This window comes from Hibiscus syriacus, unplaced genomic scaffold, assembly GCF_006381635.1.
Source record: "Hibiscus syriacus cultivar Baekdansim isolate YM2019G1 unplaced genomic scaffold, ASM638163v2 tig00110156_pilon, whole genome shotgun sequence".
Taxonomy (NCBI): Eukaryota; Viridiplantae; Streptophyta; class Magnoliopsida; order Malvales; family Malvaceae; genus Hibiscus; species Hibiscus syriacus.
In genome coordinates, this window is record NW_024062606.1 from 3,121,360 (window position 1) to 3,136,322 (window position 14,963).

Here is a 14,963-nt window from a genome sequence, read left to right on the forward strand (position 1 = left end):
GTTTAGATAATGCAAAAAATTATATTTCATCTCCCGTAAATGATAAATTATATCTTTAATTTAAATCTCATCGATGTTTATTTTTACGTAGGTTTTCATCACACCCCTTTATATAAGTTCATGTCTTCAAATAAATATTTTTATTAAATTAAATTTTATATTCAATTATGCAATAATAACTACTTCTGATTGATCATAATTAGTTATATACCATTCTACTTTTCAAAAAATAGAACTTATACGATACCTAAAATGAACGATGTAATGTTTATTTACTTGTAAAAATAGATAATTAATACATATTTTTATTTTTATTTAAATACTTAAAATCTTCTTCTTCTTTTTTCATATTTTAACAAGATTGATATGCTCAACAAGTAGATAAATCTAGGCAAAAAGGCATAGGTTTTTGTACTTTAAAAAATACCTAATGTGACTTTAGTATTATTTTTTCAACGTGGGCCTCCAACTCTAAAAAATAAATTTGATGTGATATTTTGATCAACGTTTTTATGTCGTTGATTGTTACATAATTGATATAGCAGTTCACGGTGTTGATGTGACAGTCAATGGTTACATATTAGCGGATGATATGACAGATTGACTAAATTTGTAACTCAAATATGGTAAATTAACTGTAACATCATCATCGTGGACTGTCATGTAAGTATTGTGAACTAACACGTTAGTACAGTAAGGGTTAACAACGAAAAATATTTTGGTAAAGGATCATATTAAATTTATTTTTTGAGTTGGATAAAAGAAAAAATAATATGAGGGGCACGTTTATTTTTTCTAAAAAATACAAGGATCTCATGTTTATTTTTGCCATACATCTATAAAATGGACTACTAGGAATACTAACATCAAAAGTAGGATGTCAAACTTGATAATGACACAACCCCACAAATCATTCGACATATTGCCACGTGTACGGTTCGATTCTTCATCACCCCAAATCACAAGGAGGATCATCATATCATCATACAATAAAACGGCTTCGCTGGTAAATTCATGTTTTCCATATGAGGTAACAATCGGCATTTATAGCAACCTTCGTCTTGGAAACTATATGTATAGCAAAAACTAAAAAAAAAATTAGTCTTTGCCTCTTCTCCTCCTTTGCAACTCTCTAGTTTCTACTACGAAGAACACCACTTTTTGGGAGATGGAAAACAACAAACATACAAACATATACTGTGTTTACTCGGGTTTTTAACTCTAAAAAACACTCCTTTTATCAAATCCAAGGAAGGTTCTTGTTTTTTAGCCTTTTTGTTTTGTTTTTGCAAGCTGGGTGCTGTTTCTCGTCTCCGAGACAGTCATGGCGGAGGCTGGACCGGTTCAATTCCCTGGAAATTACCTGGACCCATCTGCACAGGAATTTTGGCCCGCCCAAAACGCTGTTTTCCAACCCCAAATACCTCTCTTAATGCCATCGGAGCTTTACTATCCGTACGCTGCCGCGCCACCCTTGACGGTGTCCTTTTCCGGTGGCGGAGTAGCACAGTTCCATGTTGGGGTACCTGTGCCCTTACCTGCACCTTGCGTTACGGGTTCCGTGACGGTTTCACCTTTGCCGCCTCTTCCGCCTCCAAGTGCGGCGTCGGCGAGGGCTTTGGTGTTGACGTCGGTTCCGTGCGATGTGAGCGAGTCTAGGGTGAGGGAAGAATTGGAGGCGTTCGGGGAAGTACGCATGGTCCAGATGGAAAGGGTCGGGGAAGGAATCATGACCGTCCATTTCTATGATCTGAGACACGCTGAGCGAGCGTTGAGAGAAATACGAAACCAGCACATTCAACGGCAAAAACAACAAGCCATGGCTGGGTCAGCCGGACACGAACCAGGGGAGTCCGACGCGTGTACTCCACTGCCTCCTCCAGAGCGTGGACGGATATTGGGGGGAACCGTTTGGGCCCACTTCATTATCCCGGCCAGTAATGCTTCGCCTGACGGGAATAATCAGGGAACTGTTGTCGTCTTCAATTTACACCCCGGCGTTTCAAATTCTGAACTCAGAGACATTTTCCAAGCTTATGGTAAGCTTTTGAATTTTCCCTTTTGATAAAATGCAGTCAAGCATGACGGGTTTAATTGTAACATAAGGTGCCTTGTTTTGTAAATTTTGTGAATAGGTCCCGTGAAGGAACTGAGAGAAACGCCATTGAAGAAGCACCAGAAGTTCGTGGAGTTTTACGATGTAAGAGACGCAGCTAAAGCTTTAAGAGAAATGAATGGAAAAGAAGTCAATGGGAAACAAGTTGTAATTGAATTCAGTCGACCCGGAGGATATAGCAGAAAGTTCTTCAATGCAAACTCTGCCGGCAGCATTACGCCTATCAAAGCTTACACTCATAATATTTCATTGAAACCCAGTAAATATACTCACCCGCCGCTGTCGGCGCCGCCGATAGCTCCTAGATTCTCTAACAGATATTCTCCCAACATCCCTCGCTCGTTTCTTTCTCGAAGCCAATCGCCGTCCAAGAAAGTGACTGATTCTAGCAAGGGAAACCCTAATGACAATTACAAGAACATGAGCTCAGCTGGAATGACGGTCATCGGTGGCGGTGCTGCTGCTAAGAAGACGGCGAAGAAGAGCCAAAACAACCAGTCGACGCAGAGGATTAGCAATGGGGCTAAGCAGCAGTGTAGGGGAAGGCCATGGAAAGACAAACAAGAGAGGAAATTCGATCCTCGTTTCTTAATAAGCGAAGAAGCCATGGCGGAATCTAATTGCCAAGATTCAAGGACCACTGTCATGATTAAGAACATACCAAATAAATATAGGTTTGTCCTTTTCACCAACTCTTTTTACTTGAATAGAAAAAAAGTAACATTTTTTGCTTTTAATTTTGGCATTTTTAAGTCAAAATTTGTTATTGAACATGCTGGACAATCACTGTATTCACTGCAACGAGCAAATTGTCAACGCCGGCGACGACCAGCCTTTATCTTCCTACGATTTCGTCTACCTCCCCATTGATTTCAAGTAATTTTCTTCCTTTCCCATTTCCCTAGAATTTGTAGATGGAAATCAAACAAATTTACTGATAGTTTCATTGAAAAATCCAGCAATAAGTGTAATGTGGGATATGGATTTGTGAACATGACATCCCCTCAAGCAACTTGGAGAATTTACAAGGCTTTCCATCATCAACACTGGGAAGTGTTCAACTCCAGGAAAATCTGTGAAGTAACTTATGCCAGAGTTCAGGTTTTTAAAATTTTTGAAGTTTTTCTCTCTTGGTATTGGATCAAGAACAATAGCTTTAAATGGTTCTAATTTGATTATGAATGGATGAAAATAGGGATTGCAGACGCTGAAAGAACATTTCAGGTACTCCAAGTTCCCATGCGATATGGATCACTATCTTCCGGTAGTTTTCTCCCCGCCTCGAGACGGGAAGCTACTGACCGAACCAGTTCCCGTGGTTGGCGAAAAGCAGCAGCCGAGGCTTATCAATGACGGTCCCTCGCCGGCACCTGACGACGAACAAAGCGATAGCGTTGACGAGACTTCTAGTGAAGGTAACCCGCCCGAAGGTTGTGGCGGTAGAGAAAATAATAACGCTTCCATCACCCCTCTTTTCGGCGATGTTGGCAGTGACACCCTGAACTGAAACTATAATCTCTTTCCTTTTTGTGTCTTTTTACTAGTTTGCATGGAGAGCAGTCGTGGAGATTTGAATGAAATGCAAATATAATAGTATTAAGTTTTTGTTGTAACCAAGACAAATGTTCATTCTCACAGTTTACAGCTGTTATTTTGGGTGTTAAAAATGGCCGGCGGGGTTCATGTTGATCACCGGGCCTTTCATTTAGTTTCCCAAACGCACCGCCAGCTTAGGGCGCATTCTGTCTCTGATGAACTGGGGCCGCCCGCCATCACATCCATTTACTGCTCTCATCACCTCATCTCTGTCCATCCATGATCTTTTTCCCTCTAGTATGCTTGTACTTTTTCATGAGGCTTAGTTGAACAAGAAGCATTGAAATTTTATATTTCAAAGTGTTAGAATTATTCGTATTCACTTTGATACTTCATTATTATTTCTAGGATAAACTAAAAATGACACCTTAAAGTATCGATCCATACTGTTTTAGCATTAGACTTTTGATTTTAATTCAATTTAATGACTGTATTGCTATCAGCAAATACAATTTGATACCCGATTCCAAAATTGATATAATTTGATACCTGATTCGAAAAATTCAATTTATTTGCCGATTGCAAGGAATTTTAAAAACATAAGATATTAAAATTTTATTTTTAAATTGATATAATTTGATATTTTATTCGAAAAATTCAATTTGATGGCCGATTGTAAGGAATTTAAATATATATATATATATATTAAAATTTTATTTTTTAGATCAAATTATAAAACATATTAATATTGATATGTTGCTTTTTAAAAGAAATGCATTAAAATTTTATATACGTAAAGTCTATGTTTGAGTCCAAGCTAAAATTAAGTTTGAATTTCATGTTAAGTCTAAATTTATGTGGTTGATAATATGATAAATAAGATTGTTACGTTAGTATCGTAAATCGTCACGTCAATAGTGTAACATTTATACGACGATAAATGTTGATCAAAGAGTCATATTGAGTTTATTTTCAGAGTTCATAAAATTATATTAATTAAAGGGTCATATTAAGTTTATTTTTTGAGTTTGAGTGTTACATTAAGAAAAATAATATGAGAATTATACTGATATTTTTAAAGTACAGTACCTTTGCTCTTTTTACCATTTTTATTTGAAGTTGGAATCCAATTTGAGAGTGGTATAAAATGTATAACTATTATGGTTATCGAATCAGGGTGAAGAACAGTGTTTTAAAAATCGGATCAGACCGAATTAATCGATTCAACCGATTTAATCGAGAACAGCTGCCTGTTCCGATTCTGAAAACCATGTTGAAGAATGAAGAGGAGGAACCAAGGGATGAAGGGAAGCGATGGGCAGAAGGCTTTAACAAGACAAGTGTCAGCGTTGGTAATAGTTGTGCAGTAATTTGGGTGTAATCCCCTGCCCTCTATTCTCAGCACGTTAGGCTTTATTTTGTACCTGTGTTTCTTGCCGCACCATATCCTGACACTTTCACTCTCTTTTTCCAACAATTTTTTTATTATATAAAGATAAGTGTTGCACCAACATATCATATTATTCTCCGTACAAAAAATTATTATTATTTTTAAAATTTAAATTTGAGTATTATAGATATTAAAAATATAAATATTTAATTTCGAAAGATTGAAAATTTATCTTTAAATATATAGTATATTGTTATTACACATATTAATAAAAACAAAAAAAGATTACTGTTGTTGATGGTAAAATCAAAGAGAATTCGGGAAATAGTTTGAAGATTTTGAATCCAATTCTGTTCAAAAGTTTATTTGATTTCAATGGTCAAACACTTTTCTGGTCAGACCTTTATGTAATCATGTAAGAAAGGATTAATTATAAAATAAGTGCACAAATTATACCGTTATTTTTAAATAGGTATTGAAACTTTTTTGAAACATCTGTGTTTAACGTTATGAACGTTATCATTTTAGGTGTATGGGATGTAATATATGTTAAAAGATTTCGTCAAATGGCACGTGTCATGCTATGATAATTATTAAAACCCCCTATTTTTTCCCCACTAAAATTATAAAAAAGTCTCAAATCCCTAAAAATTATAAATCCCTAACCCTAACCTCTCTTATTAACCACGACCGTTGTTGTCAACGTCACCCTTGCTATCTCTCTGGTCAACTCCCTTGCCATCGTACATGTCGTTGGATCGTCTTAGTATCGCGAATTTGAGGGTTTGAATCTGTCAGAGATATAGTTTTGGGTTGCGATTTTACCGTTTCCTTCATCGAAGATTTGGAGTTTATGATCGGATTTGACTTGTCATAGGGTGGAGGTTCTAATTGAGGTCCGATCGACGTCAAACAATGAAGACCAACGTTGGTTTATGGATTAAAATTAGAGTTTTCATAGTTTTGAGGGTTTTTTTAAAGTTTTTCAAAATTTTTGGGTTATTATAAATATATATAATTTAAATATTTTTAAATAAAATTTTAAAATTATCATAATGTAAAATTTAACAGCTGTTATGATCCATATACTTAAAATGGTAATGTCTATAATGTTAGACACCTAGATAATTCAAAAAAAATTGGGTATCTATTTTAAAAAATGTTATAATTTAGTCACTTATTTATAACTAAGCCTAAAAATATATAGTTAGAAAATAAACATATTAACAACAGGTTCAGCCGAGAACTTTTACCCCTACAATCAAAAAATAATTATTGATGATGACGGCTGGAAACTCAAATAGACTTTACATATTTATTTATCATTTATTTACTAAAGATACAACAATTATTTTTTAAATAATTTAATTTTCAAAATTTATCAAATTATCTAGTAGAAAATATTTTCTCTTAAAAGTTTTGAATTCGAGCAACTGTGTCTGTTATATGCGTACACATTATCAATAGATTTATGAAATTCTTAGTAAATACTAACTTATGATCGTTCCAGACTATTCATCGTAATAATAATATAGTTTTCAAATTTTAAATCTTTTTTTTTCTTTACGGATGTAATGGAATTATAACAACACTAAGGCTTAGTTTGTTTTCATTGTGCAACATCTTCAAACTTCTTATGTCTGCGCCGCGCAGACCACGCGCAGACATTAGGCTTCGCAGACAGTTTGTTTTTTTAGAAGAAATAAGCTCTTCAAACATCTGCGCGAGCTCTTATTGGTGCATACATAGTTTTATGTCTTCAAAGGTCTGCGGGAAAATTAAAATCATTTAAATCTATTTTAGAATTTATTTTAAAATATACATTGATTTATCTTAAAATATGGATTGATTTATTTTAAAATATGGATTGATTTATTTTAAAATATGGATTGATTTATTTTAAAATATGGATTGATTTATTTTAAAATATATATTGATTTATTTTAAAATATGAAAAAATTTATTTTAAAATATGGAAAAATTTATTTTAAAATATGGATTGAATTATTTTAAAATATGGATTGATTTATTTTAAAATATGGATTGATTTATTTTAAAATATGGATTGATTTATTTTAAAATATGGAAAAATTTATTTTAAAATATGGATTGATTTATTTTAAAATATGATTGATTTATTTTAAAATATGGATTGATTTAGTTTAAACTATGGATTGATTTATTTTAAAATATGGATTGATTTATTTTAAAATATGGATTGATTTATTTTAAAATATGGATTGATTTATTTTAAAAAATGGATTGATTTATTTTAAAATATAGATTGATTTATTTTAAAATATAGATTGATTTATTTTAAAATATGAAAAAATTTATTTTAAAATATGGAAAAATTTATTTTAAAATATGGATTGAATTATTTTAAAATATGGATTGATTTATTTTAAAATATAGATTGATTTATTTTAAAATATGGATTGATTTATTTTAAAATGGAAAAATTTATTTTAAAATATGGATTGATTTATTTTAAAATATGATTGATTTATTTTAAAATATGGATTGATTTAATTTAAAATATGAATTGATTTATTTTAAAAAAATTATTATTGTAGTTGTATGGATTATTTAAATTTCAGTATTATAAAACTAAAATTATTTAAATTTCAGTATTGCAAAATTCTTTTAAGTTAAAAAAATCAGTTTATTTTAGCAGTCTGCAGACGTTAAAAAACAAACGGTCTTCTTCTTACAGACTGCAAACTTTTGGTCCACCTCTTCTACTGCAGATGTGGTCCGCAGACTGCAGACATTTTACCTCTTCAAAAACAAACATCACCTAACACTTTTTAGTAAAAGATTACTATGCTCCATAGACATTTTCTTTATATATATATATAGAGAGAGAGAGAAGGTTTGCGTGTTTAAAGTTAAAACCAAGATTAACCCTAATTATTAATGTAAGCTTCATTAACCCTAAAATAAGAGTTGATGAGTTTTTTGCCCTTTCTAAAGTGTAGCTGTTGCAATAACCAAGAATGCATGGTCGAGAACAGTTTTAATTAAGAACCAGGACTTTGTTTTTTCTTCAAAAATTGGATTGATATTTAAATATTTCATATTAATATATAGCAACGATAATTTTTTGATTAATATAGGGTAATTACAAAATAATATATGTTTACAGATAATTCTCAATCAATTAACATTGGACGCTCACATCTTTGACATTCATAATACTCGAACATGAGACATAAAAGAATAACCACAATTTATCACATGTAACATTAAATTTAATAAACACTTTATAAAAAAGAATTAAAACTTGTCAACTTAGTTGGTGAGTTTACATAAAAATCTCAGGCAATAAACACCAAAGCTATTAGCTAAATCTTAACAACCAGGGGCGGACTCAGGACAAAAATTCAGGGGTTACAAGAGTTCCAGTGATGGCATTTTTTAGGGGTGACACTCGTATTAGGGATAGCACTTGTGGAGGGGTTGCCTGGGATACCCCAGGCACCATGGAGGTTCGCCCCTGGATTAGGGGTTGCCTGGGATACCCCGGGCACCATGGAGTTCCGCCCTGTTAACAACATCAAGCCATATAGGCATTTTCATAAAACAAACTCCTAAGCCTTAATTTGAAACAACGTGAAAAGGGGAAAAAAGTGTTTAATAAGATATTTAATTGATCCTCGAATTTAATCTAATTGATTCATATAATTATTTTAAGATCGCGATATTTAACAGGTCGAAGGTTCAAATCTCGACACATGTGACTTTGAAAAGAATTATGATTCTATAAACATTTACAAATGAAAATCATCAGAAGAAGAACCTGACAAAACATTAACCATAATCTGCATAACCTTGACCCTCATCTGCAGAGCCAATATATATTCAGCCGTGTCCCTAAACAGCCCGTCCAGCCCCGTTGAGTCGTTGCTGGGAATCAACCTCTTTAGGGTTTTCACCTTCTTTTCGATAGGGTTGACGACGAGTCTTCTAGAACCTTCTCGAACTGCCCTCGTCTTCATCGGGACACTTGTGGTTCGGGACGTTCTTGGCCTCTTCGTCGTCAAAAACCTTCTCCCGGCCTTTGCTTCGGTGCCGGACCTTCTCAGCTCGTTGCTTCGGGTTTCGGTCGGAATTCCCATGATATCAGATAATCAAAATTTCTCTGTTGAGATGCGATGAGAGAACATTACGGATAATGAGAGGTTTTTATATGGTTTGGAAGTGGATAATTTGTAATAATTTAATGACAGCCTAAAAGAGTAGAGAGGTTCATGGAAGGTTTGGAAGCGAATGGGGTGGATGAATGAGAGAGAGCCAAGTGTTCATATGGGGCTGCTTTGGGCATGTTCTCCAACTCCATGCACATGCAACCACATGATTCCACCACCACCAAACCCTACTCAGGACGGACGGAGTTATGATTTTATATCAAGGGACGAATTTAAATTTATAAAATTTTAAGTGATGAAAATAGTTTTTTAACAAAAAAATATAGAAAAAAATCTGAAATATTATACGATGATTTTAAATTTTCAAGTGTGACGAATGTCCTTACCCGTCTCTCCCCTGTCTATGGCTAACCTAACCCTAACCTCCTTCACTAAAACCACCTCTGAACCTCATCACAACACCCTGGATTATCCCTCCCCCACTTCCCAAATTCAATGCATACATGATTCGAATTTGGGGACCTCAATTCCCTCTATCCAGCTCAACCAACATTGGCATCATTCCACGTTCATAAAACATGATATTTTCTATTTTATAATTCATAATTATATTTAGATATTCGAATTCGAAATACACTAATATGAAATTAAATAATAAATCCATAAAACAGATCGAGTATCCACAAATACCCGAGTTCACAATTTGAATTGTTAATTTTAAACCTAACACAAATACAATTCAACTCGAAAAATTTAAGAAAAACAAAGAACTTCCATTTATATCTTGTTTCATGGTGGTTAGCTCATGTTTTCCAGACAGGAAGCCCTAGGGTATAAATCATGAAGGAATTAAGATTGCAGCTTGTCAATGTATGTGTAAACAAAACAGTAGACAATTTAGATCTTCATGTTGGGATAAGGTAACTTTTCATATGACATTCATGGAGTACATTTTTTCATTAAAAAAATATGATTGTTTTTTTCTTAAGGAATTAAGTATTTAAACGATCATGTTCGAACATGTTCTGAAACCAAAAATGGAAAAATACAAATGAAAAGCTGAGATATTGAAGCAGACAAATATTGGGGGTCAAAGATGCATGCATCAATGAACGGCGGTCGATGTTGTACACGACATTCTCAACCTTTAGACATCGAATGTTCTCTTTGCTTTCATTTCTCGTAAACCCAAAAATTTAAATCTTAAATAGAAGGCTTAAGGATTATTTCTACCTCTGTAATAGACCTAATTTATTATCTTCTTTCCTTTCTTATCTTTGCATCAATTTAGCCCTCAAAATTGTTTAATTACATCATTATATACCATACCCTTAACTTAAAACCATAAACCCCTAACATCTAAACCAGAAATCCAAAATATTCAATAGTAAATATTTTAAACATTGATGCAATTGAGCACTTTAAAGACTAAATTGATATGAAAATATGATATGATGAAAATGATAAATCAAATCTACTACAGGAAAAAAATTACTCTTGTTCCTAATAATATACTATGTTCAAATAGATAAGATTTATGAAATTTTAATTTTTGTTTCTAAAAATAATAAAAAAATATAATACATATATAATTTATATATGTAATATAGGCGAAGGCCTTCTGATTTTCTAATGAAATCTCCAACAACAGTGTAATGTTCACTGTAGCATATAATTGTACACATTTTGATGTTATTTATATTTATTTAATATGGTTACCAATTGTATTTCATATTTTATCCTGTGAATTAGAATATTTTCGATCCATATATGTAAATAATTTATTACAAAGTACTAAAATCAACAGAACAACTTATTAAAATATGAATCATAAACTAACTTAAAATTCGTTCAAAAGTCATCAAGATGAATTAATCTCTGATTTAGAATTATAGTTAAAATAAGCAAAGAGCTTTGGCACATGGATGAATCTCTGCCACATGAATAATTGATTATATTATATGTGCGTATTGATTGGTTATCCATTAAACTTTGCTAAGAAATGCTAACAGTAGAAACATGTTACATTTCCACATGCTTTGCCACCGGTCGTTAGCTTATTATTTTTTTAAGTCAACAGTCATACAGTAAATTGGATCATTTTTAATTTCAATCATTTTATTTAACCATTTTTTTCCCGTTTTCATCTGCTTTTACGACGCGTTTTTCTCTTTCTTTTGATACGTTTTCGGTCGTTTGAATATTGTTCTGTATTTATCGTTTTTAAGGGTTGATTCGACACCGACACGACTGATCAAGATGACGCTTATCTGGTATCATATTGATATTCTCTACTTTGAACCATTGGATTGGATTTACATTCGTTGATAACTTTTACATGTCGTTGAACTCTGGTTTGTGGATTTATTTGTGGTCTTTCAATAGTTTGATCTCTTTTATAGTTCGTTTGACGATGCAATTAGATCTGTTTGTATCTATCATTGTTCTAGTTTTAGTTATATTTTTTAATATTTCCTTGTATGATCCTTATGTGATCTTAAGTTTCTAATTTTGTATCAATAATTTTAGGAAAATATTCAAATTATGTGTTTAATGTACTATTATGATTGTAAATCTCAATTGTAATTTGAGATTTTTTTAATAAAATTAATGATTTCTATATAAAAGGATCGAATATTATTATTTATAATTAATATTAAGTGAAAGGGAAACCCTAAATCCCTAAGGGAGTATTTGGTTCAAGGAACGTGGGATTCCCATCATGTTTGGTTGGCCGGGAATCTCATTCCCGGTAATGTTTTATTACAAATAGTAGATTTTTTTGGGTATATTACCGGGAATGTCATTACTTCCCTTCCCTTAGGTATTGTACATTACCGGCATTTTGGACTAAAATGCCCTTAATTTTTTATTTTTTTTCAAAAATATAATTCTTCTGTCATTGAATAATAAAATTCTACGAAGGTTAAATTACAAATTTATCCTTAAATTATTTTAGATTTACAAAAAAAATCTATAATTAAAATTTTATATGAAGTTGAGGGGTTAAAAAATTTACCCTTTCATTAAACATTTTTTATATTTTTAATTTTGTAAAAAAAATTATATAAATATTATGAATTTAATTTTTTAAAGAAAATATATAAATATTTTACAATTTGTAATATTATACAAATATAATAAGGACAATTTGATCAAATATACATTCTAATAATCTTTTATTCCTTTAACCAAACACGGTAATCTTACATTCCTGCTAAACCAACCAAACACAAAATACAACATTCCCAGTAATCCTATTCCCTGATAATCTTTTATTCTCACTGGTAATCTTTTATTCCCACTGGTAATCTTTTATTCCTACTGGTAATCTTATATTTCGTGAACCAAACGCACCTTAAGCGATTTAGGGTTTAGGCACGATGTTGGCATTACAAAGAAAGCCCTTCCATGTGCAGTAAATGATAGTTTAAGTGGAAGCCAACGACAACGGTGGGCCTTCCTTGGCCCATCAAAGTTGTTCTCCTCTGCGCCCATGTTCTCCATGTGCTCTCAGCTCTATTTTTAATATTTTAAGTTTGATTTTCACTTTGTATTATGATAAGATTATTTGTAGCTTCTTAATTTAAATTTTTCAAAAGTTGATTAATGAATATAAAAAAATAAATGAAATATAAAATATAAAATATAAAAATTGATTAAAAAATAATATGTGTAATACATGTTGAATACACACACATATCATAGATATATGTGTTATGAAATGATTTAGACGAAACAATAAGAAGAAAATGAAGAAGAAGGGATATAAGAATAAAGGGAGAAAATTATATTATTATCTCAAAATGAGTTATGTACAATGCTTTCTCTAAACTCCATAATTATAAGTATAAAGAATAGATATCATATATAACTCTAACTCTAATGGATATTGAAGTCCTAATAATAAAGTATATCAAAACCGTATCTTATAGGTAGAGATACATCCACATAAATAAATATTCATAACACTCCCCCCTTGGATGTCTATGAAACTAATGTGCCTCATTAAAACCTTATTAAGATAAAAATCCTAAGAGAAAAAATCTTAATGAAGGAAAAAAAGTACATATATATTTAATATGCATATCATGTTGCCGCACTAAAAACCTTACCAGGAAAATCCAGTGGCTCAAAACCTTATGATGGCAATCTTGAATAAGGTCTTTGAGTATTACAACTGATAAGGTCTTTGAGTATTACAACTCAATCTTGAATACAATCTTCAAATGTTCAAGTAAACAATACATCAATGAATATATATTTTCAAATTACCACTTGAACGGATTCGTCAAATATTTATATTACTCTTATTTTGAAGATCATGAAGGAGGAAACTTTAGAAAAATATATTTCCTTTATTGTATTATTTTTCAAATGATCTAATTTAAGTACTTGATTTATAGGTCGAGACAAAACTTGATTTCAAGATTGTTTATCTCAAATATTCTTTTAAACAATCAAGATACTTTTGAAACTCTTCAAGAATTATATTTTAAAACTACTCGGGAGTTACAATATCATAATTTGATCTTGATATCTTTATAAAAAATGAGCAAGTAGGCTCTTATCGATTCAAATATAACATAAACAATAATAATGATTCCATTCTATCTAAATATTTAAGCAAACGTATTTTTACAAATTTTCAAAAAGTTTTTAAATGTTACTAACATTTTAATCCTTCAAGGATAAATATCACTATATATTGATAAATGAATCATTAGACGCATCATAGAGTTTTACCATACTGCTAGAGAAATAAAGTAATTACATCCACCATGAAGTATAAATCTTTATGATTTAAGTCGTATTATATATGTCACGAATACTCATTTATAACTTACTGGCATTACACCTTTAAGTGTTTGGATTACTTGTTTATGTTTTGGAAGTTGATTTAATTTCACTTGAATAATGTCTTCCCATTTTGACCAATTATTTTCACATCTATACTCTAGGGTAGATTTCAATCCAAAATTCTCTTTTTTATTTACTTCTATATAAATATTGTTTGTAAAATTATTGTTGATAACTTTTCTATTTTGGTTCCATCCCTTTCTCGTAATGACATAACTTATCGAGATCTCTTCATTATTTCATTTTTTAGGTACTTGAAACTTTTCTAGAGTTGTATTATTACTTATGTCTTGGGTCTCTTTAAGAGTACTTGTCTCTGTTATATGACCATCTTATACTATTTTTCATATATGAGAATTTTAACGGTTAGAACTAATTCAACTATCATGTTTCATGCATGGTTTACATTCTTTTGCTCTAACACGTTATCCTTCTGAGATTTCAATTTAAATTTGGAGCATTTTTAGTTGGTATATGAGACTTGATTACTCTAATTAGCTTAGTAAATATTTATGAGAGTTAACTTGTAATGAATTATCTTATGAACTTATGGTTCACATCACTATGTACAAGGATCTAAATAAAATAATAATTCATTTATATTTGCATCAAGTTGATTATTCTCTCTCATGATGACAAAAATAATTGAATCTCAAAACATTCAATAAAGTGACACACGCGAACACACATATATTCCCAACCTAATTCATTTATAAAATTTTTTGGCGGATTAATATAAACACATAATACACAACTAAAAATTTTATAATTGAAAATATATTACTTATGACCATAAATCAATCATAAGGAAGAGTGTATCAAAAATCTTATAGGTAGAAAGCACATAAATAAATTTTAACAATATCTATTTTCTTATGTCTCATATTATAATTTTTAATTTTAAAAAAAA

General features: G+C 31.3%; 2 protein-coding genes across 2 annotated transcripts; one reads left to right on the top strand and one right to left on the bottom strand.

Annotated features, from left to right (window-relative positions):
* Positions 1 to 1,106: 1,106 nt before the first annotated feature.
* On the top strand, positions 1,107 to 3,623 carry LOC120215820 (protein terminal ear1 homolog). Its single transcript, XM_039213370.1, has 5 exons — positions 1,107 to 2,039; positions 2,136 to 2,790; positions 2,870 to 2,992; positions 3,076 to 3,279; positions 3,341 to 3,623. The coding sequence occupies exons 1-5, from the start codon at positions 1,325 to 1,327 to the stop codon at positions 3,621 to 3,623; spliced, it is 1,980 nt and encodes a 659-aa protein (XP_039069301.1). The 5' UTR covers positions 1,107 to 1,324.
* Positions 3,624 to 8,815: 5,192 nt separating this feature from the next.
* On the bottom strand, positions 8,816 to 9,163 carry LOC120215821 (transcription factor UPBEAT1-like). The gene has a single exon (XM_039213371.1). The coding sequence runs from the start codon at positions 9,161 to 9,163 to the stop codon at positions 8,816 to 8,818; it is 348 nt and encodes a 115-aa protein (XP_039069302.1).
* Between the last annotated feature and the right edge of the window lie 5,800 nt (positions 9,164 to 14,963).